General features: G+C 46.1%; 12 protein-coding genes across 12 annotated transcripts; 8 read left to right on the forward strand and 4 right to left on the reverse strand.

Moving 5' to 3' along the window:
- Window positions 1-456: 456 nt before the first annotated feature.
- Window positions 457-2,547, reverse strand: F4822DRAFT_217231 (putative O-methyltransferase). The gene is made up of 6 exons (XM_051453939.1): window positions 2,426-2,547; window positions 1,926-2,361; window positions 1,725-1,851; window positions 1,297-1,664; window positions 1,034-1,241; window positions 457-978 (listed from the first exon to the last, which is right to left on the reverse strand). Exons 2-6 carry the CDS (start codon window positions 2,305-2,307, stop codon window positions 648-650), a joined length of 1,416 nt encoding a protein of 471 aa, XP_051315648.1. The 5' UTR covers window positions 2,308-2,361; window positions 2,426-2,547; the 3' UTR covers window positions 457-647.
- Window positions 2,548-3,302: 755 nt separating this feature from the next.
- On the reverse strand, window positions 3,303-5,373 carry F4822DRAFT_428216 (uncharacterized protein; the record flags this gene model as incomplete). Its single annotated transcript, XM_051460868.1, has 3 exons — window positions 3,303-4,482; window positions 4,551-4,588; window positions 4,651-5,373. The coding sequence occupies 3 exons, from the start codon at window positions 5,371-5,373 to the stop codon at window positions 3,303-3,305; spliced, it is 1,941 nt and encodes a 646-aa protein (XP_051315649.1).
- A 403-nt stretch (window positions 5,374-5,776) lies between these two features.
- F4822DRAFT_400101 (uncharacterized protein) lies at window positions 5,777-7,865 on the reverse strand. Its single transcript, XM_051457823.1, has 8 exons — window positions 7,211-7,865; window positions 7,123-7,148; window positions 7,035-7,071; window positions 6,907-6,977; window positions 6,829-6,851; window positions 6,613-6,772; window positions 6,461-6,561; window positions 5,777-6,411 (listed from the first exon to the last, which is right to left on the reverse strand). The coding sequence occupies exons 1-8, from the start codon at window positions 7,356-7,358 to the stop codon at window positions 5,838-5,840; spliced, it is 1,140 nt and encodes a 379-aa protein (XP_051315650.1). The 5' UTR covers window positions 7,359-7,865; the 3' UTR covers window positions 5,777-5,837.
- A 1,257-nt stretch (window positions 7,866-9,122) lies between these two features.
- On the forward strand, window positions 9,123-9,923 carry F4822DRAFT_428218 (uncharacterized protein; the record flags this gene model as incomplete). Its single annotated transcript, XM_051460869.1, has 2 exons — window positions 9,123-9,432; window positions 9,487-9,923. 2 exons carry the CDS (start codon window positions 9,123-9,125, stop codon window positions 9,921-9,923), a joined length of 747 nt encoding a protein of 248 aa, XP_051315651.1.
- Window positions 9,924-11,028: 1,105 nt separating this feature from the next.
- Window positions 11,029-13,224, forward strand: F4822DRAFT_428219 (MFS general substrate transporter; the record flags this gene model as incomplete). The annotated part of the gene is made up of 9 exons (XM_051460870.1): window positions 11,029-11,479; window positions 11,536-11,616; window positions 11,672-11,823; window positions 11,897-12,424; window positions 12,486-12,654; window positions 12,704-12,782; window positions 12,833-12,897; window positions 12,964-13,091; window positions 13,153-13,224. The coding sequence occupies 9 exons, from the start codon at window positions 11,029-11,031 to the stop codon at window positions 13,222-13,224; spliced, it is 1,725 nt and encodes a 574-aa protein (XP_051315652.1).
- Window positions 13,225-14,017: 793 nt separating this feature from the next.
- Window positions 14,018-14,351, forward strand: F4822DRAFT_428220 (uncharacterized protein; the record flags this gene model as incomplete). Its single annotated transcript, XM_051460871.1, has 2 exons — window positions 14,018-14,119; window positions 14,193-14,351. 2 exons carry the CDS (start codon window positions 14,018-14,020, stop codon window positions 14,349-14,351), a joined length of 261 nt encoding a protein of 86 aa, XP_051315653.1.
- Window positions 14,352-14,855: 504 nt separating this feature from the next.
- Window positions 14,856-15,929, forward strand: F4822DRAFT_437069 (anion-transporting ATPase; the record flags this gene model as incomplete). The annotated part of the gene is made up of 2 exons (XM_051462380.1): window positions 14,856-15,236; window positions 15,297-15,929. 2 exons carry the CDS (start codon window positions 14,856-14,858, stop codon window positions 15,927-15,929), a joined length of 1,014 nt encoding a protein of 337 aa, XP_051315654.1.
- A 468-nt stretch (window positions 15,930-16,397) lies between these two features.
- On the forward strand, window positions 16,398-17,678 carry F4822DRAFT_217345 (glutathione transferase). The gene is made up of 2 exons (XM_051453940.1): window positions 16,398-17,088; window positions 17,187-17,678. The coding sequence occupies exons 1-2, from the start codon at window positions 16,734-16,736 to the stop codon at window positions 17,618-17,620; spliced, it is 789 nt and encodes a 262-aa protein (XP_051315655.1). The 5' UTR covers window positions 16,398-16,733; the 3' UTR covers window positions 17,621-17,678.
- Window positions 17,679-17,995: 317 nt separating this feature from the next.
- Window positions 17,996-19,708, forward strand: F4822DRAFT_400112 (amidohydrolase 2). Its single transcript, XM_051457824.1, has 2 exons — window positions 17,996-19,046; window positions 19,138-19,708. Exons 1-2 carry the CDS (start codon window positions 18,410-18,412, stop codon window positions 19,536-19,538), a joined length of 1,038 nt encoding a protein of 345 aa, XP_051315656.1. The 5' UTR covers window positions 17,996-18,409; the 3' UTR covers window positions 19,539-19,708.
- F4822DRAFT_400114 (PLC-like phosphodiesterase) lies at window positions 19,709-21,728 on the reverse strand. The gene is made up of 2 exons (XM_051457825.1): window positions 20,638-21,728; window positions 19,709-20,585 (listed from the first exon to the last, which is right to left on the reverse strand). Exons 1-2 carry the CDS (start codon window positions 21,309-21,311, stop codon window positions 19,937-19,939), a joined length of 1,323 nt encoding a protein of 440 aa, XP_051315657.1. The 5' UTR covers window positions 21,312-21,728; the 3' UTR covers window positions 19,709-19,936.
- Window positions 21,729-22,200: 472 nt separating this feature from the next.
- Window positions 22,201-24,014, forward strand: F4822DRAFT_400116 (SUR7/PalI family-domain-containing protein). Its single transcript, XM_051457826.1, has 4 exons — window positions 22,201-22,368; window positions 22,544-22,877; window positions 22,946-23,136; window positions 23,192-24,014. Exons 2-4 carry the CDS (start codon window positions 22,692-22,694, stop codon window positions 23,793-23,795), a joined length of 981 nt encoding a protein of 326 aa, XP_051315658.1. The 5' UTR covers window positions 22,201-22,368; window positions 22,544-22,691; the 3' UTR covers window positions 23,796-24,014.
- A 1,155-nt stretch (window positions 24,015-25,169) lies between these two features.
- On the forward strand, window positions 25,170-27,114 carry F4822DRAFT_428226 (DWNN-domain-containing protein; the record flags this gene model as incomplete). The annotated part of the gene is made up of 3 exons (XM_051460872.1): window positions 25,170-25,341; window positions 25,395-25,677; window positions 25,731-27,114. The coding sequence occupies 3 exons, from the start codon at window positions 25,170-25,172 to the stop codon at window positions 27,112-27,114; spliced, it is 1,839 nt and encodes a 612-aa protein (XP_051315659.1).
- Between the last annotated feature and the right edge of the window lie 400 nt (window positions 27,115-27,514).

The raw sequence follows: 27,514 nt of genomic DNA on the forward strand, positions 1-27,514 counted from the left end.
AGGATACGTACCGTTTGGTCTAAGGCAAATCGTTTCTTTTTATAGAAACAAACGTAATACAGTATTTTCTATAGTGTAAACACTTTAGATACTTAGGTACTTATTTAGGTACACATTACACATGTCATCATATCCTCTTATTCATCGTTCCGCGCCAACGACCTACATCTCGTCTTCAAGAGCCGATTTCCGTATTACAACTCGATGTAGCTAATGATACATCTAGAGGGCTGAAGCCTCGAGTACGACCTCACAGCCTTTACTAATTTCCAAGAAATTTCTGATGGTATGATACTCATTAGACTAGAGAACATCTCCGCTCGATGTGATTTGACATCTAATTATAGCTCAGCAAGACATTAAAGCAGTGTAACAACCCAACATGCACGAAAGAATATGTAAGTAAGACATAGCGGCCTTCTCCTCTTTTAAACTGAGTTGGCTTTTGCCGGAGTTTGCCTAACTTCCTACACTTAAGTAGTATTGACATAGGAGGCAGTGCACTGATCAAGACATCAAGCGGTGAATAAGTATAGCATCATCCAGAACGTCGTTGACTGGGAAGATGAGGGACCTAGATCGCCACAAATCACATACTTCGCCTCGCCTCCTTTTCACCACAATGCTCTAAGTCAACTCGATTCAACTCAACCTAAGCGACATTCGATTATACCCAATGTACTACGACATTCCCACACCTTAACCATCTTCAATCCCGCACGCTCAAATAACCTCCGGAATTCCGAAGGGGTACGCTCTTTACCGTTCATCAGAGACATCATGGCGATATCCAGAGAAAATCCATGGTGACCATGAATACCGTAATTGGCTAGAAGTGGTTTCGGCGCGGATTTGATATACGCATCTCCTATTGTTTCGGTCAATGTGATATCGGCAACGAGCAATCGCGAGTTTGGGCCCATAGCCTCTGCCGTTCTCAACAGGATTCTAACACAGTCCTCATCTTTCCAATCATGCCTGTACAGGTTTAGTCAAGTCTTCGACATAAGAATATAGAGGGTGTGTTACATACAGGACGTGTCGCATCCAATAAATGTCAGCCCCTTTCACCGGGTTTGGCTGGAAAAAGTCATGCGTTAGAAATTTCGTCCGTCCCGACTCCAGAGCTTCGGGAAACTCCTTTTGCCACATCAAGACGCCCTGTTCCGTTGCAACCGCTTGGTCCTGCACGATGAAGCGGAGTTCTGAGTATAAGCGAGCCAGTTGAAGATCGAAGCTACCTGGATATACTGTGTTAGCCTTGCCCGGAGCTCGAGGTCCTTTTCGGCAACTTACCGACACCGCCCCCAACGTCGACAACCAACCCATTCCCCAATTCGGCCCATGGGAAATCGTATAGGTGGGTGCTTCCCAAACTCTTGCTATTACCTGCCAAATACATGTTATAGGTTTGGGCGTCGTTCCTTGGAACCAACTCCTCGTCAGGAGATGCCTCTACTTCCTTGTATGGTCCTCTTGCGGCTCCAGGACTCGCTTTCTCAGCCGCCTGTGAACGTGGCACTCGCTGATTCATCCAGTCGAAGAATGGAATTTCTGAACCCAAAGCTAGTGTCCAAGCAGCTTGTTGAGGGTCATGGCTTGGTCCTCGAACGGGGTCGTTTAAAGCTTCTGGTAATGCCGACGCAGCAGCAAATCCCATGGAGCTACATATCACCAGTTAATCAGTTGTCGAAATGGCCCGTCGTTATTTAGAGAATACTCACCTGCATTTCACTTGAGCTTGTAACCTCTCGTCACCTACTAGGGCTTGGGAGATCCTATTGTTCGCAAACCTGTCTGGCCCAACTTCGCGGAAGATGTGTTGGGTTGTTAACGCTCGCAAGATGCGGACTTATTATTGTCAGCTAGGCTCACTAAAAATACATCTTCCGACGTAAAGAGGTTGAAGTTCTTGAAACACTCACCTAACTTGCTCTTTTCTAGTCCGGTTGCATTTGCCAGATCCTCGACAATAACTCCGTCCTCGCCGCCCTTTGCCAGCAGAATAGCAATATCGTGCTCCATCGCTATATGCAACGCTCGAACCTCGAAGTATAATTCGGCAAAATCTACAAGTCGCAGGTGTGGTTCGGCTACAAGCTCCTCGATTGAGCCAAGCGACGCAATGATGGTCCGTTGCGCATCGTAGGCCTTGCGGCCGGGTATCGCGAAGCTGGTCTCGGATGCTGGTACTGCATCCGGAGCCGGATTCTCCCATTCTGCGATCAACGTTTCTACCGAATCTTGTATGAGTTTAATCACTTGCCGAAGGGCTGTGGCCCGTGATGATACGTCTTCGTACGACATTCCGGAAGCTATTTCGTTGCGTGAATACGACTACCTGATATTTCGATCAAGCCTCTATTTCAAAGCATCAACTACAGAAACTTAGACTCCCCATAATATACCCAGGTGGGTTATTTACATTCTCCAAGGCTCGTAAGCTGACACCCCTCGATTTGATTTGCCGGCCGAGCTGTGAGATAACCGCATATAACATGCAGAATATATACAATGCCGGCATCGATATCGTGGCCAGAGCGAGGAGCGCAGTGGAATGTTACCCTGTCGCGCCCGCTTTAACTAGGCTGCCTCCCCTTGCGATAACAAGATGCGGAGAAACCCTGTCAGCGGGAGGGAGTTAAGGGGTCACAGGGGTGACCTTTTTGCCTATTAGATGCGGTTGTGCTTACCTAGGTACGATCGCGGGTGTAACATAATGTCTACTGCCGCCTATGTAAATGGTGGGAGGAAACTTCTGCCTGGATCTGAGACAGCGGGATATCATATTTCCCTACATATCGCAGGATTCCAATGAAGAAAAAGAATATATGAAGGAAATATTTAGGTAAGGAATCCTTCGTATGAGTAGTCCACCGAAATATAATCATTAGGCTGCGAATACCCGATTTACTAGTACTCGGTAGATTTAACTTATAAAACAATGAAAGTTATTGCTTATAAGAGCCCCCTAAACATCTAGACATATCTATAGTGCTTATAGGTCTAGGTATGTCCCCGGATATGATACAGAAGAAAATAGACTGCTTACGCTTGTCGGCTAGGTACCTAATAATTGAGAATAGGGGCATCATACAGCTACCATAGCCCCCGCGTTAGGTACCAAACCAATCTACAGTGGCGCCGGCCATTATGTTCATCATCTTTCATTATTTCCCCAAGCAAATCTCGGGCCACTTGGCGGCCTCTTTTCAGCTCAAGATTTTATATCAATATAATTAATCTTCAATTTAACTCTTATCAACTGCATTCTGATAAATCCAGGTCCACATGCCTTCATATCAATCGCGGGTGGTTGAATCTGTTCTGATGAGCCGTAAATCTCCCGCTGCGTTGTTGCCGAGCTTTACTTGCATCCTGTCAGCTAAATTCTCCAGTTCTGGGCCTGACATAGGTCTCGCAGAGCTAAATTCGGATTCCTTCCAGCCATCTAGCCCGTATATCAAGAGAGCTATTAGAGATGTTTTGAAAAGTGGCTGCTCACGAGTTTGGACAATTGTCAAGGTGAGAAGCGCAGCAGTTAAAATCGTCTCTGCAATGGGGAGACTTAGCCAAACCCATCGCACGTCGTAAAATGTTTCAATGCACGATGCTTTGCCCACGACCATAGTGGTGTTCATATTATCGGCCGGGTTTCGAATTCCGAGCGATAGGGTATCTGCGACGTTCTTTGCGAATACAGAGAGATCCGTGTTGTACAAGAACCGACCTAGATCGACTCCTCCAGAACCACTGAAATGTGACATTAGGTCCGTCAGGTTGGTTGTAAATGTCGATGCTACGAAGTTGAATAGTTGGTTTTCTACATCGCCGGATATGTTGAACACCATGCCCGTGCTGTTCATCCGATATACGCCGTTGCCTGTTGGGTCTCCATCCGGGCTCATGTTGAATAACTTCTCTTCCGTCTTTTTAGCACTTATGATACCTATAGGCGTAGCAGTAACATTCTTATATGTCTGAGCGCACCAATACCATTGGATGGTATATGCTTCAGCGTCGCGCGTGAGGGGATTGGTAACATAATCCGTTACGTCGATGGAGAGCGTATCGTCATTCGGTGGGCGATACTTAATGATGTCTAACCCCGCCCAGCTACTCAAATATAGCGGGAGTGAGAGGGAGCCCGTCGCCATCATATAGTACAACTTGTTCTCATTCGTTTCTAGGTCTGGGAGACTCCAAGTCAAGTTCAGCACATTGTTTTCCGAAGGCGGCATACCACTCTCCAGAGTGAGGTAAGTGGCGTCGTGTACTGCGGAGAAGTTGTAGGAACAGGTAGTAGTGTAACTAGGTTTGTCGGATGTCTCGTTTACGAAGCACTGTTTTGGAATGTCGTTCGTGACGTTTTTGAACTCGCTACAGACTCCAAGAGTCGTGTATTCGTCCCAGGTGCATCCTGTGGCTGGTCCACCGCAGGAATAATTCATCTGTGGGAGAATACCCACAGCGCCGTTCATTCTTAATGGCAAACATCAGCAATTGGGCTCTTCAATTTCAGAGGGCCAAAAATGTGAGTTATGGCATACATCGCATTTTGTGCTTTGATCAAAGCGATATTGTTAAGCTAAACCAACAGAACGCATATTAATGAGTGTTATGAGTATGGTACATGATCCAACAACTTACATCGGCAGTTGATCGTGTCCACGCATGCGAGTAGTAGTTTTGCGCTGATGGTATCGTTGCTGTCACATTGCTTAGAGCTGCTGGTCTGGTGGATACCTGTAAGATCTGCTGCGCGCTTGGCTCAATACCAAGAGCTACAAGAGTAACTATTGACAACGCCCAGAGAGTAATCGCACGAGGCCTCACCATAAGTAATGCCGTTAATGATCCCCATGGACCCCTACTCGCATCGTCGAATAGTTGGAGGTTATTGAGAGTATTTGGTCGGTAAGAGAAATGTTGCCACTTTAATTGACTAATGCTGGATGCGATAGGGACCATCATAGATGCCTTCGAAACTGTCGTAAGGACGGAAATAAGTGAGTTTGGTTGGATAGAGTACAGCCAGTTTTGGAGTGTATTGCTGTCTATTCGGTACAGTACCAAACCCACGAGTAGAATACCGACAATGCTTAGTACAGATGCGCCGATCTCCCACCACCACCATTGAGCCAGAATTACATTTATATGATCAATAGGCTTACCAAGGGGCGACCTATCTAACGTCGACGGTATTTTTTCAACCACTTGATTCAGCCGATGATTCTGGTGTTGTGATTGTGCGCTAGGGGTTTTGGGGGTTTTGGGCGATTGGGGGCGTTCTAATGGAATATCTGTGGTAGTTGTGCTGAAATTGTGCGAAACATTGAGAAGCTTGGCCTGTGATAATGTAGGGTTCTCCATCTATAGACTTCGGGTGTAGTGTAGGACTTGAAGGGAGGTGGATGCGCACTTCGAGCTTGACTTAATTACCCATATAAGAAATTCGCAGATGAGAGTTGATAGGGTATGTAAATTACGGCAAGTGAATCTATATGAGAATTGCCATCACTGCTCTCGATCTCTAGGACACCCATAGTGATCAGGCAGTTGACTTCGGGCGTATGGCTGTGGGCTCAGCTGAAACCGTCTAGAATCGAATCGCGACCGAGTCTCTTATATAATGCATGTCAATGGCTTCCAAAAGTGACAGGTTATATGGACGGTATAGGATTTGGAATCCCACCCGGGCATCTAAAACAAGGGGTGCCTCATCTAATTGGTGGCTGAGGGATCTGACTGGTCCGTTGAAGAGGATTGCCAATCCGTCGCTTATATCATGTTGATTCCGTTGTTAATTAAAGGAATTGATATTTAGTTATATCATTCTAAACTTGATTAAAGCTATGACTTGACAGACTATTGCTACTCATCATGTTTGCACTACTTCCCCAGTACTCGCTCCCCAGGTTCATATGATGGTGTGTCATATGAGCTGGGACGACTTGATTAATAACGCTAATATTCGTTTCTTTGACGATGCGATTGCCTCCTATCGGCATAGTAGACTCATGGCTGCCCGTATTTGCTGTACAATCGGTATGACTGGTTTCCGTATCGTATAAATGGTCTTCGGAAGTAATGCGATGTCCGACGACCCAACTCGGGGCGTTGCTATTTGCCCACGAAGACTGGGGCGTGCTTTTGGTAGACCGGCGGTTGCTTCTGAATAAAGGGGAGAGAACGGGCACACAAACCACTATTATACCTAGATTTAATTCGACCGCCGACCACAACTGCACAGATCCGGAGTTTAGGGGGTTTGAGGTGCCATTTATGAACTGGATGCGAATGATTTGAATGGCCGTGATGAAAAAGCCGAGAGCGAAGAGACCGAGTAACACGATCTTCTTTTTGGTCGGAAGTTTGGATTTCACGAGAACTGGAAATGGAAGAAACATTCTTAAAGGGGTAAGCATAGCACGACAACATCTAGACACGAGTTACTTACACAGCGAAATCAAAGACAACCGTTAGTGCCGACGAAGTCACGTAGTACAGCATCAAGTTGATACATTTTCCGTCTATACTATCATCCCACTGCTTTGCGATCTGCATGGGGTTAGTAGTGGAGGGGCACCGAGTAGATTATCTCGGACTTACTGGTCGACAGCTGTTGAGTTGGACTATTAGGCAAGATAGGTGAAAGACCGTGCATGTAATCAGCACACAGGTGACCCCATACTTGCACATTCCCTGAGGAACAAATCGGAAGTATGAAACCAATAGGCTTAATTTAAACCCAAGGTGGCTTAAAATGTACCTAATTAGATGTGAGAAGATATAGGTGGTAATATAGTTGCTGGTAGGCACACTTACAAGGGGGCACCGGCATGTTCCAACTGCTCTAGGTTAGATGGAGCCGAGATCAGATTAAACAAGGTATTTAAGACTTACAGCACCGAATCTACCCATGTTCTCATTCGGCATGTCTTCAATATGTATCATCCCAAGCCCCCATGTAGTCTCTGTTAACTTCATCTTAGCAACTCATAGCGTGCAGTTCATGAGGCAGCAGTACACACCTATCGAGATGTCCACGGTAAAGCTCAGTGAAAGAGCCTATAGCCGCTATTAGGAATTGAAAACCAGGCCCTTTTTATAGCTAATTACCCAAGTCACAAGTATGATCCAGTCATCTATCCATTCGAGTTAGCATGCTGGACGTGCTAGGTACTCAGGTTTTATAAGATGGTAATACCTATCCAAAAAGCTCTTAGAAGGTGACCCCGAACATAAACTCGGATCAATATAAATAAAAACGCTATCCCTGTCAATACACTCGCGACGGCCGTTACCCTTGGTCCCTCGGTAGGTGTATCATCTGGGGAGTTATGTATCCACCCCATCTTTCTGGCCAGGCTCGGAGTTCTCGTCGTGTGGCGTCCCGTCCCGTCCACTAGTGTCCTTTTGACGCCAATCAGTTGGTCGTGAGGAAGTATTGAAGATTTTCTCGTTCGACTTTGGCTGGGTAATTTACTATGAAGACTCCGAGAGAGAAAGCAAATCTGAGAGGACGAGATGAAGACAGCCTGATATACTTCCGCTGTCTTTCATCAGGGTCATGTTATATATTAACTGGACCTCAACAAAGTCAATTCCTTGGTTCATTTCAGCTTCGAATATACCTGCTGCGAGTGGGGGCGGCGACGCTCATTTATGTAAGATAGGGCCATAGCCGGTGAATGGATTTCTCATCCTATAGCCCTACATCCTCAAGCAGCCAATGGGACCCATCCTTCCTATATAATCGTTCATGATTTAGGTAAGATTTGGGTAACACTTTGGCATGCAACAGCATCTCATGGACAATTTGTTACCGAGTTTTTCGCCTTCTTGGGAACGAATGTATTGTCCTATTATGCACAGTAAGCAAAATCTGCTGTGCAACGATTTCATATGGCTTTCGTGGCTACCCAGAAAGGCCTATAATTGGAAGTATGAATGGCTACTTACATGGTCTGCGATCCTCTCGGTCCCGTGTGAAACCGTCTTTCTTTTTATTCTGTGCCAAGGTTGCATCGAGACTACTCACATCATCCCCTACAGGGTTTCTTTCTAAGAACAAAGCATGCCAAATTCATCGATCACCCTTTCGACTGTTATTTATATACTTATTCTTTTCCAGCCCTACTACGTCGTTAAACTCAGCGCGTCGTTTATTGGGGTTTTCTAAGTCGCAACCGAAGCATCTTAGAATCAATTGATTCGATACAGAGGGCCTTAAGTAGCCTTCGTATAGGCTGGATAAGCATGAAATATGTGAAATAATACTCTACGATGAGGTGGCTGAATAAAACATGGCAATACATTCATTAGAAAGTCCGATACTCCGACTAAAAAAAATAAAAATAAGAATGAATAAAGGAGGGCTGGGGGTTGGGATCATCGAATTACCTACAGCTACTTGTCCTAGAAGACCTGCGATATCCCGAATACCTGTTTTCTAACTCGCTTTCCCCCGAGAATTATGTTGTATGCCTACTCAGATATCCGGCTACTTTCTATTGAGGCCATATTAAATTGAAACAATTTGAGAATATGTGAGTTTGGGAATGCCAACGATGACTCCCTTCCGACTTATCGAAATGCAATTTCATGAGTGTAGCTTCATCCAGAGGCCGGCATAGTGCACTAGAATGGGTTAGTTTACGGATAGCAATGCGACCGCACGGGTCAAAATCCGGACCGGAGATCCATGCGATCGGAGTCTATAGATCACGGTGGCCGTCGGTAAAACAGTGAGCTTTGTGTTCTATAACACAGATCAAACCACATCATTCTCGGTTCTTGGAAGCTCTACCTGATCTTCAACAGCCAACTCGGTGCCAAATGCCCCTTGTCTGCCAAGTTATCTCCAGCCGTATTCAATTGCGGCGCAGAGCTCTTGTCGGATCTTAGCATGTCTTGGTAGCTTTGGCATCCAATCCTTTTACTGCCCCGGATTATAAGCAGTATACTGCTCGGTGACATGGGTTGTGTTTGATGACTTATGACGTAGCGACTTTACTGTCGCGAGCTGAACATAAAATGGTCGTGGGTTTTCGATCTTCAAGATCATTACGAGCCACTGCTTTTTTTCCGCAGCAATATTATAACGTGCTGTAGCTACAATGAAAGCCCCTCTGCTATCGATCTTGGTGGCACACCTTGCCTCCACCACCGTCGCTTGGGACCCTTCTCAACGAGACTGTTCTAAGCTTCTGCTATGCCTTACTTCATTCAAATGGTGTGATCCCAATGGAGCAGGTTGCTATTTCCCGGATGGTGTTTACCCTCTTAGGGCTGATTCACAGAGCTCCGCATATGCTCTTGTGATGGAGGACAGGAATTATACTATCTCCTGGAAGGTTGACGCCACCAGTAAGGAGTACCCCGTGAGTGTTCAATGGAGTCTAGATGGAAATAATACTTGGGAAATGAGTAAGTGTTGCCGCCATATAGTTAATACTGGTTAACTCACTGATGTCACGAAAGACACCACGGACTCGCAGGTTACCTTTAACCCCTACGAGATTCTTACTTCTTTCCCCTTGTCCTCAGCGCCCAACTTGAGCGTAGCGGAAGCCGAATATTTCGCCAAAAGGGATATGGGAAATGTTATCACGATCAGCCAGCCCGACGTAAAGATTGACGAACGATCCCCAGCTTCCGCCGCCAATATACCATTTGATGCGACAAGTCAATTCATTATCGCGACAGACCAGGTTGAGCGCTTTCTCAAGGCACAGAATGAAATTGGACACCGTGATGAATACAATAAATGGAAGCTCGGTGTTGGTGTCGGTGTCGGGCTAGGGGTTCCTGTACTTATAATCGTGACGGCTCTGAGCACCTGGGTAGTATCGAGGAAGAGGACCGCGAAATCTTCCGAACCCTCCAATAAGCCAATTAAGATGAGCTCTCCTCCTTAATTCTAGAACTATTATTTGTCGTTAGTTGACGAAGTACGAAATTCCGCTAGGCGTATGGAGAGGTTCTATGGGGGTCATACGGGGGTTCAACTTATACCATGTTCATGTACCTGATCGCCGTATGCGCGTTTTCTTAGCATCTCAGTGTTCCGATGAATCTATACAAAATCAGCATTAAAACATGCTTGATCCCATTTTTTATGTCGCTCAATATGAATGAGACCTCCACATAGAGCCGGGCATATAGTCGGTACTACTTCTGTTACGGTGGGTAATCCGGACCAAGACTAAAGCAACACTTAATAATTCCACTCTATTCCCATGGACCCGAACCCGAAATATTCAGGTAGTTTATTTGGCCCGGTGTACCTTGGTAATCCCTTTGTTCTGAGTGATGCACTCAACCGAATGGCGAATAGTGGTGGTCGTACGTTCCTCTCAAGGTGTAACTCTCGCGCCTGTATACCTCTCACCTTACGATCCTTCTTTACCAGACCAATAAAGCCTCAATCATAAGCAATGGGTCCGAATGAGAGTGGAGTTTTCCTGGATCTTTTGGGAATAGGTCAATGCGGCGAATGTGATCGGGCATATTAATATTTACATGCGCTGACAAGATTCATCTACAAACCCGATTCCAGGGAGCTGGAAATGCCAGGATAACGGAGGTGTTACTACAGCAGAACATTTAATATGGCCTATGAAGAAGCTCTGTTGGTGATCCCGCCATTGATGCCACCCACTACGCGCGAAAATTGTGGTGGCAGCGATAGGCTTAAGCCAAGATTCGCGATCGGGGCCCAGGAATGACGTGCTCACTGTTTCCAAATATTCCCTTGGAGACTTGCCTCATCTGTCTCCCAAAGCTCCCTTGCGACGTCGTAATCTTTGGGCCAGTTAGCCACTGAAACGGCCAATGATACCTAAACGGGTTGATCTTTCAATGGCGAGATCACGCAAAGGTTCCACCTGTGTGCCAACCTCAAGCCACGAGAGTTATTATAAAGATAACCGTTATCCGTGATGTATTGTAGCACTAATCTTTGCGGAACCTCAGGGTTGTATTACCTCCGAGGAAATTCAATTACCTGGATAATCGGGTATCATGGCAGATCTAAAAGATACGGTCGTGATCCGGCCCGGATCCGTGTCGGGATCTGAGAAGAAGCATGGAGAAGAGGATGCTGCTGCGGCGAAGAAGCGCATCCTTCAACAGCAAGAACTCCAGCATACTGAACCGCCGACTCTTCCCATATTAACTCTCTTTCGTCGAAAGCAGCAATACAACTTGAACGAGATCGCGACCCAGCCGTCCGTTTTTGATGATCCGGAAAAAGCCAAGTACTTCCAGCCTACCGAGAAGTATGAGAACTTACACCGGTTCGATCCGACAGCAAGATGGACCTGGGCTGAAGAGTTACCACTTATTAATAAGCTCGATTGGAAGATCACGGTGTGGGCGTGCATCGCATTTTTCGCTTTGGACTTGGATCGTGGGAACCTAACTCAGGCGAACACAGACAATTTCCTCGACGACTTGAGATTAACTACAAACGGTGAGCGCTGCTGAACTTCGTTATAAATTTACCATAATAAAACTGATTTTATGTAGATTATAATCTGGGAAATATTGTTTTCAAATTGGCTTTCTTATGCGCTGAGCTCCCTTCACAGTTGGTCAGTAAGAAAGTTGGTATGTGCCGGATTCATACTCTGCTACCCCGATCCTTTGCTAACATATCTTATAGGTCCTGATCGATGGATACCTACTATCATGTGTCTTTGGAGCTTTGTGGCGGCCTCGCAGTTTTGGCTGAATAGCAGAGCGACGTTTCTCACTACTCGTGTTCTGCTTGGCATGTTGCAAGGCGGCTTCATTCCGGATATCGTCCTGTACCTCGTGAGTTAGCTCACCGTCTATTGTCTGAATTATCCATAAGATTGAATGTCAGAAAGCTGACTTAGTATTTTAGTCTTATTTCTTCAAGGGAACCGAATTGCCTTTCCGTTTGGCCCTTTTCTGGGCAACGCTCAATCTGGTCGACATCATTGCGCCAATCCTCGCCTTTGGTATCCTACATCTCCGAGGCGATCATGGCCGAGAGGGATGGAGATGGCTTTTCTTGATTGAAGGAGTTTTCACCTTAAGTGTTGGGATTTGGTCTTGGTTCATGATGGCACCGTCGCCTACTCAAACCAAATCGTGGTATCGACCGAAGGGGTGGTTTACCGAACGCGAAGAGGTCATTATGGTCAATCGGATATTGAGAGACGATCCCTCGAAAGGCGATATGCATAACCGTCAGGCTGTCGACCTCAAGCGATTGTGGAAGTCGTTATGCGACGTCGACCTGTGGCCCATCTACATTTCCGGACTCGTCTTTGGCTTGCCGATAGGACCGCCCTCTCAGTACTTGACATTAACGCTCAGGAATCTTGGATTTGATACGTTCAATTCCAACCTCTTAACGATTCCATCTCAAGTCCTAGCTGTCATCACTGTAAGTCACCACTTACACTATCTCAAATCAGTTATTTTAATGGGAACTAACCATGACCAAGTTACTCATTCTAACGTTCCTATCCGAGGCGTGGAACGAAAGATCCCTGATGGGCTTGTTTTCGCAAGTTTGGATGTTACCTAACCTCATCGCCTTGGCTGTACTACCGAGTGATATTTCACCATGGGCAAAATATGCCGTATTGACCGTTTTGCTTGGATATCCATATCGTATGTAAAAACCCGTGCCCTTACCTGCGATTGCTAATAGGTTGAATAGCCCATGCGATACAAGTTGGTTGGTGTAGCCGAAATTCGAACACTGTTAGAACGCGAACCGTTTCGGCCGCGGCATATAAGTGAGTGCTGTCCTCATATTAGTTGAAGACAAAGTTAACCTCCCCGACAGTATGTTCGTCCAATTGTCTGGCATCATATACTCGAACATTTATCGCGACGACGATAAACCTGAATGTAGGGTGACCCCCACTTCCCTCATATGATCCAATCTTTACCTCTAGCTAACACGATGGTTCGTAGATCGCCGTGGAAATAGACAACTTGTTGCAATTTGTGCGGGCAATATAGTGATATATGCACTTATTAAACTATACTACATATGGCGTAACAAGAGTAGAGATAAGGAATGGAACGCGATGACAAGAGAGGTAAGAATCCCGAGTACAAACACTTCGGTATGTACTGTATAAACTACTAACGTACTTACAGCAACAAGTACATTATCTAGAGACGACCACGGACCAAGGAAGTAGAAGGAAGGACTTTAGGTTTGCTCATTAAACCGAGACTCCGAAATCGTCGTCCCAATACAGCCAAAAGGATGGAGGTTTTGGAAAAGATTAGGATACAATGTAGAAAGGAATTACTTACTAAAGACATCATTATAGACCGAATCTTTACTCATTCACTTAGTCCTCACTTAATGACAAGTGACTCTTTACTTGCTAATTCGTTTTCCGCCGGACTTGGATAGCAAAGTTTGTCTCGTTTTCAACCGTACACATGCCCGTCAATCCGAAGACTATTTAGTAGGACGGTGGACGGCGGCTATGCTCGGCAGGCCTTATGACGGGTTCTCGAGGAATATGATGGGATTCAATGACGCGCTGAAGCTAATCAACTCAGTGCGCCACTGGTCTTTGCTCCGGAGCAAATGAACTCAATATAAGTGGTATTCGCGTCACATAAACATATTTGCCGTTGAAATAGCTTTCGGTCTTTCTCGTTCACCGAGCTCTAGGTATTGTAGACCTCTGACATATCCATGATATTTTGTCCATGACCGTAAGACAACATGGAAACTCGTCATCAGTACTCTTATGTCATGAAATCGGCTGTTATACGATTCTTGTGCTTCGACACTGGTGATTCATGATGCGAAAGTTATAAGGGATGTGTGATCCGCTCGGCAGTTTGGTTGGTTGAAATATAAGTACGGCGAATGTTTCTCACATTGGAAGTGAATTCTTCGTCGAGTAGGATCATGTACTCGCAAACTGTTCGAATACTAAAAATTACGGGGTCAAGTCAAGTTCCATTCGCAACCCGATCTTTTTCTACCATTTTCGCCAGAATGTCGACTACCGATAAGTCTCACGCCACAGGCGAATCCAAAGTGCCCGGAAAGGTTCAGGAGAAGGCACCTAAGGGATTGGAGGATACCCTTCCAGATTCGGTGAGTCCTCCTCTTCCATGGTCGAACGAAGTATATTGAATCTATTGGTCGTTTTTACTAATAGTGATCCTAGATCCACCCCACCGGTAAAAACCCAGGCCAGTCTACCGACAAGACACACGCGAAGGGTGGTGGTGATGCGTCGGTCCTACCTAAGAAGGTTCAGGAGAAGGTCCCTGAGAGTATTGAGAGAGCCGTGCCAAACGCCATTCATGATACTGGCGACAAGTAAAGATTCGGACAGGACACTACATGTAGTTAGAGTTAATGATTACGTATTGACTTAATCCTATTTGCTGCTCTGTCGATAAAAGGTATTGTCACTTTGTCGCGTAATTTGTTGATTGTTGAAAGAAGAAATTGAATTATGGCGAGATTTACTGTGGAAGGAGAATTATAGAGTTTATTAGTGAGTCCAGACAGCCACGGAGCGAATAAAGTGGCTTCAATGTTGCGATGGAGGGGTAGATTTAGGTACTTTTGTACCTACGATTGCGCTGTAAATGCCCACAACGGTGTACCTAAGTACCGCGGGGCATTGTGATTTGTTCTACAAGCTCCAAAGGCTCGACTTGATTCCATCAACCTTCCAGAATTTACTCCAGATTCATGCCACGACACTCCGTCACAATTACATCTGAACCTACCTAATAAAAAGGTACCGCATATCTTGTTCGTATCACTACATAGTACTTTGTTCCTTCGACATATTTACGCCCTTACATAACCGTTCGCCATGTCCACCGCTGTGGTCTCCGCCGACGACGGCCTCGAACCGACGTTGCAGTCTATCCTCGATCAGAAGACGCTGCGATGGATTTTCGTCGGTGGTAAGGGTGGCGTGGGAAAGACGACAACATCGTGCTCCCTCGCCATACAGCTCGCCAAAGTTCGTCGTTCGGTCCTACTCATCTCTACCGATCCCGCCCACAATCTGTCCGATGCCTTCGCGCAAAAGTTCGGCAAGGAGGCGCGATTAATAGAAGGTTTCTCGAACCTGAGTGCTATGGAAATAGATCCGAATGGAAGTATCCAAGATTTACTAGCCGGACAGGGTGAAGACAACAGCGATCCTATGGGTGGCATGGGTGGCATGATGCAAGATTTGGCATTCGCGGTAAGTACAGGTATATCGGCCTCGACATTACGCACCTATCTAATCAAGACATTCTTCTAGATTCCGGGTATAGATGAAGCCATGTCTTTCGCCGAAGTTCTCAAACAAGTCAAATCCCTCTCCTACGAAGTCATCATTTTCGACACCGCGCCCACGGGCCACACCCTCCGTTTCTTACAGTTCCCCTCTGTCCTCGAGAAGGCTCTTGCTAAGATCTCCCAACTTTCTTCCCAATATGGCCCTTTATTGAATGGCTTCCTCGGAAACCAAGGCACACTCCCGAACGGACAGAACCTGAACGAGATGATGGAGAAGCTGGAGACCCTTCGCCAGACTATCTCCGAAGTCAACACACAGTTCAAGGATGAGAACCTCACAACGTTCGTATGTGTCTGTATAGCAGAATTCTTGAGTCTTTACGAGACGGAGCGTATGATTCAAGAATTAGCAAGCTACAGCATCGATACGCACTGCATCGTGGTGAACCAGCTACTATTCCCGAAACAAGGCAGTAACTGCGAACAATGCAACGCGCGACGAAAGATGCAGAAAAAATATCTAGACCAGATCGAAGAATTGTACGATGAGTTCAATGTAGTCAGAATGCCGCTACTGGTGGAGGAGGTACGAGGAAAAGAGAAGTTGGAGCGGTTCAGTGAAATGCTGGTCCACCCCTATGTACCTCCCGAGTAAATCGGCATATGTGGAGCCCATCGGGTTGTTTCGGGTTGGGGAAGCGTGGCGTTTCGATGCCTTCATACTATGTTAAGTGTATAATCCAGAGAGAGGAATAAAGGATATATCAAGCAGCATCTGTGCTTCTGGGATGTCCGTTTAAGAGATAGAGTCTTGCAAGATTTCATCTACCTAGGTCCGGTCTACATCTTAGTACGTAGGTAGGCACATAAAGGAAGAATAAATGATCAAATCAAGAAACTCACGACTGCAGTCTGCATATAAAATAGGATGTGTGTCAGCAAGACGTTAAATATTTAGTAACTATTGCAGGATTTCCAAGTATTATATCAATAGAACATACAGAATACATTTTTAATGTTGAATGGTGAGTATGCCTCCCTAAGACGGTGATCATCGCAGACATTACCGCTAAACGTCAAGTGTGATTGTAGGATCCCATATCCGGACTAAGAGACTACTACATGCATACGAACATGGACATAAGCATTCACGAGACGTCAAATGCCTCTTCGTCCCAGTCTTAACAGCAGGTCACCGCCGCCGGGCGTTGTCGGAAGCTCCCTCCTTGGGCTGTGATGCTCGACTGGGATGTAGGGTTCGTATGTGGCTCGACTGCAAGTATACGGGCTTTGCGGATTTATTTAGGTCTAAGGCCGTAGCTGGCTTCAGTTCATCAGCGATTAGCACCGCGATTCTATCTCCGAAAAACCATTAAAAATCCTATAGCGTAGGCAGAGACAGGAGTGCTGAGGCTCTGGTATAAGCCCCAAAGCTACCGAGTCCTCATCTCTTTTCACTATGCAACCTATCAAGATTTACAATGGACCACACGGTCAGGGACCAAACCCCTGGAAGCCCATTATCTTACTTGAGGAACTTGGGCTACCGTACGAAATAGTCTGGATCCCGTATGCCGAGATCAAGTCGGAACCGTATACATCTCTAAACCCGAATGGGCGGTTGCCCGCCATGATTGATCCAAATAGGAACGTCACCTTATTTGAATCTGGAGCTATCATAAACTATATCATCGATACGTATGATAAGAAGCTCAAGCTCACGTATGGTGATGATAGGTTTGAGGAGAAATGGCTGCTTCAGAGTTGGCTTATGTTCCAGATGAGTGCCCAGGGTCCGATGTTTGGCCAAAAGAGTGCGTTTCCAAGCTTCCCTTCAAATTGACTTCCATTTCCCTTTTGGGCAAGCATTTTCCAGGACATAACCGGCTGACTGTCTCTGCTTGCCGAATAGCATGGTTCACTCATATCCATATAGAGCAGAACCTCCAAACGGCGATAGACCGGTACGGAAACGAGGCAAAACGCATCATTAGCGTGGTAGATAGTTCACTGCGCAAGCAGAGACAAAAGCTAGGGCTTGCCGCCGATGAACCAGTCTGGCTCGTCGGTGATAAGTGTACTTATGCTGACCTCGCATTCGTCTCGTGGAATACGTTTCTGGGCACAATGTTTCCTTCAGGAGGTCTGGATCTAGAGAAGGAATTCCCTGAGTACTATCGATGGTTTATGAACACAGCCAACCGACCGGCTACAAAGAAGGTCCTCGAGTTCAGGGAGGAATGTATTAGGACGATGAAAGATACCGCAATGCAGGTGGTTGAACGACAGGCTGATGCGCATAAATTGCCAGTGTATGAAAAAACGCTTGGTTCCAGCGATTCCTGAAAGGGGCTGATCCTACCTGAGACATCTTATAATTGTTAAGATTCAAATTGAAGGTCTTGTTGGTTTCGGATATGTCGTATTTTTTGTTACGAAAGGTCTGAGGTATCTTGCTCTTTTATAAAGAGATTGAAGATGTCATATAACCACTCTGTTTAGGCTTAATCCCGATGAGTCGTACAAGAATACATGTCCAGTCCATGGTATGTTGCCTATTCGAGTAATAATTTGAATTTAATTGATGTTTTAAGGTTTATAGGGATGCACCTAGGTAGAATGCGTCAGTATAGCGCTGGTGGTCACACAAGGACGGGATGGTGCTTACCGCTATTTGACCTGTACCTTGTCGGTCACATGTATTAAGTACACTTGACTCTTCGCGTACCTAGAATTATAATCATAATTAATATGGACTTATCTTTCTGTGATCAAACACCTAACAAATGGACCTTTAACAAGATACTATCGATTCTCGAGCGAATGATGTTGAAAGCATTGAAGTGGCAGGTGGGGCACTATACGTAGCAGACCAGACCGTCTCAGGGGAAATAGTGGAAATGAGGTAGGGGTCATGGCGGGGTAAGGTTGGTAGCTCTTGCAAGAAGGTAGGGAAGAAAGTAAGGTAGTCGTGTGAAGCTTCAATTGACAAGCTTGTTTAGTCACAACTTTCACCGTTTCAAACTCTTTTTCTACTTCTTTTCCATTTTTTTACTATTATTCAATTGAATGATAACTTGGGCGAAAATATAACGAAGGGAATTGGTATACTAAGAACCTACTCGAATTTTCACTATGGCCGACGATATTCCCATTATCGACGCCCACATCCATCTTTTCCCCGAATCAGAGCTTGACACTTTAGCGTGGAGTAAACCGGACAACCCACTGTACAAGCAGCACTCAATAGAAGAGTATAGGGCCGCAACCGAGGGTTCAACACCTAAAGGCTTCATCTTCATAGAGACAGACCGGAAGAACGACCTAGCAGCCGGGGACAAAGATGGAAGCGGGTGGAAAGACCCATTAGCGGAAGTGTCCTGGGTGAAACGCATTATTACCGGGCAACCGAAACCGGGTGAGGGCCATACCAAAGACGACGCCTCGTTATGCGTGGCGTACATCCCATGGGCGCCCCTACCGAGCGGGGTTGCCGCTATGGAGAAGTACATCGAATTGGTGAAGCAAGAGGCCGGTGAGAGCTGGTCCAAGGTCAGGGGCTTTAGGTACCTGCTACAGGACAAGCCAAACGGGACCATGTTACAGGATAACTTCATCGAGAGCTTGAAGCTCCTGGGCCGCTTGGGCCTCGTATTCGACTTAGGTGTCGACCAGCACAACCGCGGTCGGGCCCAACTCGAAGAAGTCGTCGAGATGATCGACCGAGCGCACGAAGGCGTGCCTGAGGACCAGCGTGTTACATTCATAATTAGTATGTACCTACTTCGTACCTCTTTATCTCTCCACCACATTCACTGGACTCACTACATCTAAATTACCATACCAAGCTAACATTTGACTAGACCACATGTGCAAGCCCGACCTAGCCATCTACAACGTTCAAACCAGCCCATCCTTCATCGCGTGGCGTACGGCTATCTTCACGCTGAGCAAATGCAGCCGCACGTACATGAAGCTATCGGGCGGGTTCTCGGAGATGCCCGAGGCCCTGCGTCAGCGCTCCGCCGAGGATATTTTTGATGCCGTGAGTCCCTGGCTCAGCGTTGTGCTCGCCGCCTTCGGCGCCAACCGCATCATGTTTGCTAGCGACTGGCCTGTATGCACCGTCGGAGTTGGCGACGACGCCTGGAGGAAGTGGAAGAAGATCGTCGATAGATTGTGCTGGATGGCTTCGTTTGAGGATGAGGAGAAGCGCGCTATTTTGGGTGGTACGGCGTTGAAGGCTTATGGCATTGAGGCGTGATGTGATGACGAATGAGATGGAATGATTAAAACACCGGGTATGAAAGGAAAGCAAGGACAAAATTAGTCAAAAGGTAGAATGTTTATACTATATCTTCGCGCTATGGTCGCGTACGGTATACATATATCCCCAAATCTAATTAAAAATTGTTCAAGACTTAAATATCTATTTCCATGACTCGTCGTGCAACGTCTCAATTAACTCGCTGTTATTTGACACCAAAGATCTCTGTATCAAATTAATGTTTACTCAACATCCTAAGGATGGAATGTGCCGATTTCCAAGATATTACCAACTCAAAAAAGGCATATTTAACATGCGTGGTATAACGCTCCGTCTATGTAGAAAACGCCATCAACGCAATGAACCACATCCCCAACAATGCCACCGAAATCTATTTATAGGAACGCCCAGAATAATGCCATCATAACTAGTGAGTATATAAATCCGTTGCTGAACAGCTTTTCTGCTCCGTTTGTGGCCATACCACAGCATTGGCGGTTGTAAGTGACGTTGTTCATCTGAGCCGCTACTTCGAAGACAGAACCAGGGTATCCACCCATGTTGTAGTAGTCGACGTTAAGGAAGTTTGGTGCCCGCCCCCAGTCGCTACGGCAGTTGTTAGCTGAAATACCGAGACTGCCAGACCCAGTAACGTTGTTCGTCACGTTTAACTCGGTCCGAGCAGGTACCAACATATCAGTGCCAAGAAGCGAAATCTCAATGTTCAGGTTGTGGTTGATCATGTATAGTCGGTTCTTAGCGTCTGGGGCGGCTAGATTCGGGGGTCGCTGTACGGTGCATGGGAAGTTCTTGTCAGTCGGGTCGAAGGGGGTTTCCCACAACTGCGAGAACTCGTCCAACAACCATGGATAGGCTGTCTGGTTCGCCATATAGTCCATGAACATCACAACTCTTTGTCCCTTCAAGACCATTTCACTGAGAGTCGGCCAGTCATCTAACGCCATAGGAACCACCGGCGGAGTGTAGATGTAACGTAATATACCGGTCTGTTCGATAAACGGTACGTATAGGTTAGGAGTAGAACTATGATATGGTTAGTATATCACATTTAGAAAGGTAAGAATGTATTAATTACTAATTTCCGTTCCCTAGGAGAATGGTGACGACGTCATATGGGTGACTCGCAACCCAATTCTTAACCTGTCCAAGCCAGTCGGTGATCGGCCCAGCATCTAAAATATCGCAACTTGTATGGCAGAAATGCGGCTCGTTCCCTCCAGACGGCCATTGTATTTGTCCCTGAAGAAATCGTACGCCATCATTCAGCTGTGAAGTGACGTCGTATTGTTGATTCGCCGCAAGGTTGTTGGGCGTGGTAAAGGGGGAATTGTGGCATGCAATATGGGTGATATTGCTATATTTTCTGCTGCAAAATTCTGGGTAATTGTTGCATGGTTGCGTGTTTGTCACTTGCGGTATGGCAGACGAGGTGGAAGAGAAATTCCCCGATATTGTCGTCGTTGTCGCGGCAGAGCCAGTCAAGAACGTGACGGTGTCGGACGTCGAAGAGCTAATCGTAGACCTCGTGATATTGTCTGTGCCCAAACTACTCATTACATTGCCGGTGGTTCCCAAGTCTGTGCTTAATGTTATCTGAGAAGCGAACGACTCATACAAATTGGTCGGAGTTGTGATATCAGTGGTACTGATGGTTGAGTCGGTAGCGGTGGTCCTATCATCACTGACTGTCTGCCCAGACACACCGGCGACCGCGGCAAGCAACAACAGGCTGCCGAATCGCGGCGCCATTTTCCTAGGGTTGTAAAAGGAGAAGAGAGAAGACAGAACAATTAGGCGAAGCTGCACATGAAACAATTTGCTATAAAGTATCAACAACAGGAAGTATTACTGTAACGAGCGAAGAGGAAGAGGAGGAAAATAGAGTTGATGGTTGCAGCGTATCTATGATCGTCTGAGAAGATTCACTTCCCATTCATTTAGAAAATAAGTTAAGGTAACTAACTTGTGCTGCTTCGACAACGGTCAACCCACCTTCCATCCCCCTGGCCGTATGAGGGTGGGTTCTATGTACATCAAGATACATAAGTATACTTTTATGTGGGTCATTGAGTTACAAATAACACGCTGAGCTAAAGATTATCTGAGTTTGAATGGTAAGTGACGATTGACCCTAAAGCAGCCTGCAGGGAAAATCATGGATTTACGCGTGTCTGAGGGCGCAGTGTGTCTTGAGTTGGCGCCAGGGGATGATGTCAGCGGCACTTTGTAATGTGGGTCAAAGCCTTCCAACAAGCTGAATGTTGCCAGCCCCGATTTTCATTACTATTGAAGCTGATCCGTATCAAACCATACTTTAGTTACTGTTTCTTTAGGCAATGTTCATGGAATATCAGGTTTATACTTGCATTGAAAGCAAAAACTTATGTTTATAGATCAAAAAAATCGATAATATTAGGAAGCACGACATATTGAGGTAATCAAAATGAATCTGTATACCTTCCTATTCCCTGAATACAGCTGAGCCATTGTTTCAAAACATTCTGAACACGAGAACATGGTAGGCAGGTACCCAGCCCTTGGTGCACTGCTACGGTGCCCACAAACAGTCTTGGCGTGGTGGCAGTGAGATCAATCGCCCAAGTTGCCAAGTTGCCCGGCAATCGGCATAAGTTATCTAGGGTACCCTTAGTGGGGTGCTTAACCTTAAGCTTGGAAACTCCCTAGCTTCATGTGAAACAGCGAGTACAGTACATCCAGTACATCTTGGGTACGCTTCTGACATCAATCAGAAGATCCAATCAGCAAGAAACGATGGGATGATCACTCCTTCTGACCAAGCTTTATAGTAGGTCCAACCCACAAATGATATTCCCATCCTTGCCGACTGCCCGTACATCCTGCTATCTCAAAGACAAGAAAGTCAAATGTTTTTTTGGTATTTCTTTCTTGTGTTGACTTAACGGTGCCTCCCCTCTATGCTTTCACGTGCATGGGTTTCCGTAGAGCTAACCGGTCGCTCGTTACCTACCCATCTGTCAACCATAACAGTCATTCTTCGTAATTCAATCTGAATTGCGTGTTTGACTTGTTTACGAAATCTACAAGGCTGTACCTGAGTTACTACAGAAAATCACATACAGCTTCTTCGAACTCTGAAACCTATTAAGTATGCCTTTTGGCTCTCGATTTCGAAAACGACCGGCGACATCGTCGACTTCTGCCGATGCCCATAAAGAAAGCCCCCGGCCTAGCATCGACGATGCGGCTACCCTGAAAAGGGGTACAAGGACACGACGCAATGCTATTATAGTGTCAAGTTTCTGCTATTTGGTTGCTGTGGTCTTTTTAATTCTGGTAAGCCCTGAATATTCGTCTACCTGAATGCATTTAGATAGACATCTAACCAATTTGTCGCCCTATAGGTCGAGGTAGGCAATACCAAAAGTACTCGGGTCTTGGGTGATATCTACTTCTTCAAACTCGACCTTTCCGATATTCTTCCCCAGTCAGCGCCGACCAGCTTGACCCTACAAAACTCGATCGCACGAACTCTAGGTCTGCACGATTTCTATCAGGTCGGCCTCTGGAATTTCTGCGAAGGATATGATACTGAGTATGCAAATAAAACCTTCGTCCCTGCTGAAAACTTTAGCTAATAGAATATCAAGTGGCATTACGCACTGCTCAACCCCAACCAATCTTTATTGGTTCAACCCGGTCGAGATTCTACTCGGTGAGCTCTTTGCTGGAGCTTCGATCGCCTTGCCCTCCGACGTCAACGACATCTTAAATATCTTGCGTATTGCCTCGAATATTATGTTCGGATTTTTCATAACTGGCCTGGTTTTGGATTTCGTCCTGATATTTATCACCCCTGTCGTTTTATATTCGAGGTGGTGGAGTCTTCCTTTCAGTTTCGTCGCCTTACTTGCTACGCTATTAGTTCTGATAGCTACAGCCCTCGGGACAGCTATGTCTTTGATCTTTAAGTACGCATTGACATCACAAACCGATCTTAATGTTAATGCCGATGTTGGTGTGAAGATGTTCGCATTTATGTGGATTGCAACAGGGTTCACACTACTTGCATTCATTATCCATGCCGGTTTGGGTTGTTGCTGTACATCGCGTCGGGATATGCGTACTGGACGGAAGGGTGGAAGACATATCAACCAGACTTCCGAGGCTTCTGCCCCTTCCAACGCCCCTCCCAACGAAAAGAAGGGTCTTAAATTGCCCAAATTTGGCAGGAAGACAGCAACATCAGCTTGATAGATATGGATCGGAAATGCAGGTACTTAGGTAATGCAGGATATACCAGACGACAACCACCATACTGGAGAACCTTTTGGATACATTCTTAAATAGTTCGTAATTATAGATTATAGATAGGCGGGGAAAACAAAATACACAATAATTACAACACTCTTTTGCTTTTAAACAATGACCGTTGTTGAATGTCCAGGTGGTTGTGGGAAATTTGTATAAATTCGTGGCTGTCGGACATTCTCTGTTCTAGCGTGTAGGTACTTAGATATTGACACTCAGATACCTTTTCGGTGAATTTTCGGCAATTACTTCGTAACGTGATAGATACGTGTGGGGCAAAATTGAACCTTTTGATTCACGTTTAATCCGATCTTAGCTTTGAGTCACGTGTAGCCTTAAAACACCGTGGTTGCGCAAGTACCTGAGTACATGTAACCAGTGAAACTTTCTTTCTGACTAATTCAGTTGCCCGCCCGCACCTACCTAACTAAAAGGCTACCTCCTCTTCTACCACATTATTTCTTCACTTAATAAACCTACCTACTTACAACAACAATTCCTTCCATATTTCACTCACCAACCACCCATCCAACCTTTTCTTCCCGGATCTCCTCACAAGTTCCTAAACCCATCCTTTCATTATCGTATCTCTATTCTCTACACCACTTCGTTCACATCGTCTCGTGATTTCGGATTTCCAGGTTTGCGACCGGCAATCAATCGCGATACCGCTCGTTCCGCCTCCGACCACTCAGGCTCTAACGAAGACTAATCCCATCCCTTCCCCTTTGCGATCGTATCTCAATAAACTCTCGTCGCGCCAAGTTGATACCAGAAATGGTCATCCGTGCCGACGTGAACTAACCTTTGCGTTTAGTGAACTTCTGGTAGGATTGGCAGGAGGTTTCGGGCTGAACCGACGAGAATTTTATAGGTGATCTGGGTCGTCGGTGTGAATTTCGGGTTGGATTTCTGCCTTTTTTTCATCACTTTCAGCTAATTTGGTGGATTATTCCGCCTCTGGCTTTGTACATCACTCTCCATTTTCCTTTTGATTGGAGAAGGAACTTTTGTTGTTCTTTCAAGTGCACACTAAATTGATAACTCATCTATCTTGTTGCCAGTTGGTCCTTGAGAAAAAAAGAGAGCAGAAGCAAAAGCCACACTAGCCGCGATTCTCCGCAAAAAAAGCAACAGAAATACAAACCCCTCACTGAAATTTGCGAAGAACCTATTACTTCAATACTACATCACATTTCATTTTCCATTTCCTAGTATTACTCATTGTTAAAGACCCCTACGGGTCTCCCTGGTTGTGGTTCATTTCTTCTCTTCAACCTATTTTGTGTGACAGACCGATCCATATTCTTGATCACGATGACTTCATCTGTGTTCTTCAAGTTCAAGTCCCAGAAGGAGCCGTCGCGCGTCGAATTTGACGGTACTGGTATCTCCGTCTTCGAATTGAAGCGTGACATAATCGTAAAGAGTGGCCTGGGTGACGGCACCGACTTCGATTTAGCTATATACTCCGAAGATGGTAGCGAAGGTAAGCTTTCTCGCCTCATAGATTAATAACATACAATGCTAATTAGTTCTTAGAATATGATGATGACACTACCATCATCCCCCGATCGACCACGGTTGTTGCCCGTCGACTTCCGCCTTCGAAGCCGGGTGCCGGCCGAGCTGCTCGATATGTCTCCGGAAAGATGCCAGCGAGCGCCAAGAATTCATCGCGTCGAGAGAACGCTACCAAGGCCGCGAAGCCAGCATCTACCGCCCTTACGCAGATGAGCGCAGCCATGACAGAAGAGGAAAAGCTTAACGCCATGTTTCAGGCCCAATCTGAACAGTGGACTGCGCAGCAGGAAGAGATGTCACAGTAAGTCAAACTAAGCAATATAATCTACATTTTGCATGCTAACATGACAATAGCCAAACCGCAGTGTACAAGCCAGGTGCGAAGAAACCTGCCAACGTTCCCGATCACGACCCCCCGAATGGTTACATTTGTTATCGATGTGGACAGAAAGGGCACTGGATCCAAGTGTGCCCCACCAACGACAATCCCGAATTCGACAATCGTCCTAGGGTAAAGCGTACAACTGGAATTCCTCGTTCCTTCTTGAAGACCGTAGATAAGTCAGCACTCCAGCAGACTGGCACAGACGGCGAGGATGTCAAGCCTCCGGCTGGAGTTATGGTCAACGCAGATGGAGAATTCGTAATCGCAGAGCCGGATAAGGCCTCATGGGAACAATACCAGGCAAAGACAAAGTCATCGGCAGCTGCTCAGAAAGCAGTGTCTGCTGGGGATAAGGAACTTGAAGAGAAGGGCCTCTTATGCACCATCGACAAAAGGATGTTCATAGACCCAATGAAGACTCCGTGTTGTGAGAAGACATATTGCAATGACTGCATTACTAACGCCCTAATTGAGAGCGACTTCGTTTGTCCAGGTTGCCAGACGGAGGGGGTGCTTATTGATGACCTCAAATCAGACGATGAGATGTCTACTAAGATTGAAGACTTCCTTAAAGAAAAGGAGTCTACTAAGGCAAAAGAGCGATCAAAGAGTCCCCCCGCAGTGAAACAATCTCCCCAGGCATCCTCCGATAAGGAGACACCACAAGCAGACTCACCCAAAGATCAATCAGGTGCTCCTACAAAGGCCAAGTCAAAGTCACCTACCCCACCCTCCACGACAACGAAGTCCCCCCCTACAGAGGTAACAAAGAAGTCAACCACCCCTGTCTTAACACCGGCTTCTAGTGAGATTCCTAAGCCTCAGGAGACAGCTTCCAAGAAGCGACCAGCGGAGGACGTATTAGAGAACCCTAAGATTCCTAAGGGACCTAAGGCCATGCAACGGACACAAGAAGTCAAGGACGTGCAGAACAACATGATGCAGCCAGGTATGAACGGTATGCCTGGTATGATGCCTAACATGATGCAATTCCCAATGAACACGATGAATGGTTTTGGTCAGCCTAACATGAACATGGCAATGATGATGGGGATGAATCCTATGATGAACCCAATGATGGGAATGAATGGTATGTTCAACCCAGCAGCCATGCAGGGTATGAACAATAACTTTGGTGGGAACTTTGCGGGCATGAATGGTGCCGGAATGGGAAATATGAACGGCATGAACATGAACGGCGGCGGGTTCAACAACCAGAACCAACATCCGCATAGACCAAACTTCACTACCCCCAATAGCGATAACGACGCATATTTCCGAAAGCCCGTCAACCCTGGAAGACACCAAAACCGGCAACGAAGAGTCCGACCCAGTGATTACAGGGAACTATAGACCCTCTTCACCTAACCAAGTTGAGTGCGAATTCACACATCAATGAGTCACTACCACATATCCGCCTGATCTCTCCATTCTACCGCCGTTCTATTTCTTCTCACGATTCACGATTGTAAATTATACTTATCATTGCATCCCGATTCACGAAGCAATCATCAAGAGGCGTTAGGGGTTCGGGACTACTAAGGTCGTTCGGGGTCCATCATTGGACAGAGCGATAATAGGGTATAAGAAGGCGTTCTAAGGCGATCATCCTTATTTTCTATTTGTTTTGCTTTTAAAAGGGGAGTGGCAGCGCTGAGACATACCAGCGGCTTATACAACAGGACCAGGGATAGGCGAGGAGGGATGGTCCCAGGATGTAGGGCCCCAAAGAAGGGCCTTTGGTTCTAGGTCG

Source organism: Hypoxylon trugodes (genome assembly GCF_022578975.1).
Source record: "Hypoxylon trugodes strain CBS 135444 unplaced genomic scaffold F4822scaffold_4, whole genome shotgun sequence".
NCBI classification, from domain to species: domain Eukaryota; kingdom Fungi; phylum Ascomycota; class Sordariomycetes; order Xylariales; family Hypoxylaceae; genus Hypoxylon; species Hypoxylon trugodes.

What these genes read in the sequence shown, in the direction of transcription:
- F4822DRAFT_217345 (XM_051453940.1), top strand. Translation starts at nt 16,734, where the DNA reads ATGCAACCTATCAAGATTTACAATGGACCACACGGTCAGGGACCAAAC. An exon ending in TCCGATGTTTGGCCAAAAGA is followed by an intron (nt 17,089 to 17,186) that starts GTGCGTTTCCAA and finishes CTTGCCGAATAG; the next exon opens with CATGGTTCACTCATATCCAT.
- F4822DRAFT_400114 (XM_051457825.1), bottom strand. Translation starts at nt 21,311, where the DNA reads ATGGCGCCGCGATTCGGCAGCCTGTTGTTGCTTGCCGCGGTCGCCGGT. An exon ending in CTCCTAGGGAACGGAAATTA is followed by an intron (nt 20,586 to 20,637) that starts GTAATTAATACA and finishes ACCATATCATAG; the next exon opens with TTCTACTCCTAACCTATACG.
- F4822DRAFT_217231 (XM_051453939.1), bottom strand. Translation starts at nt 2,307, where the DNA reads ATGTCGTACGAAGACGTATCATCACGGGCCACAGCCCTTCGGCAAGTG. An exon ending in CGACGTTGGGGGCGGTGTCG is followed by an intron (nt 1,242 to 1,296) that starts GTAAGTTGCCGA and finishes CAGTATATCCAG; the next exon opens with GTAGCTTCGATCTTCAACTG. An exon ending in TATTGGATGCGACACGTCCT is followed by an intron (nt 979 to 1,033) that starts GTATGTAACACA and finishes AAACCTGTACAG; the next exon opens with GCATGATTGGAAAGATGAGG.
- F4822DRAFT_400101 (XM_051457823.1), bottom strand. Translation starts at nt 7,358, where the DNA reads ATGGGGTGGATACATAACTCCCCAGATGATACACCTACCGAGGGACCA. An exon ending in TACCGTGGACATCTCGATAG is followed by an intron (nt 6,978 to 7,034) that starts GTGTGTACTGCT and finishes TGAAGTTAACAG; the next exon opens with AGACTACATGGGGGCTTGGG. An exon ending in GTTGTCTTTGATTTCGCTGT is followed by an intron (nt 6,412 to 6,460) that starts GTAAGTAACTCG and finishes TACCCCTTTAAG; the next exon opens with AATGTTTCTTCCATTTCCAG.
- F4822DRAFT_400112 (XM_051457824.1), top strand. Translation starts at nt 18,410, where the DNA reads ATGGCCGACGATATTCCCATTATCGACGCCCACATCCATCTTTTCCCC. An exon ending in GCGTGTTACATTCATAATTA is followed by an intron (nt 19,047 to 19,137) that starts GTATGTACCTAC and finishes ACATTTGACTAG; the next exon opens with ACCACATGTGCAAGCCCGAC.
- F4822DRAFT_400116 (XM_051457826.1), top strand. Translation starts at nt 22,692, where the DNA reads ATGCCTTTTGGCTCTCGATTTCGAAAACGACCGGCGACATCGTCGACT. An exon ending in CTGTGGTCTTTTTAATTCTG is followed by an intron (nt 22,878 to 22,945) that starts GTAAGCCCTGAA and finishes GTCGCCCTATAG; the next exon opens with GTCGAGGTAGGCAATACCAA. An exon ending in TGCGAAGGATATGATACTGA is followed by an intron (nt 23,137 to 23,191) that starts GTATGCAAATAA and finishes TAGAATATCAAG; the next exon opens with TGGCATTACGCACTGCTCAA.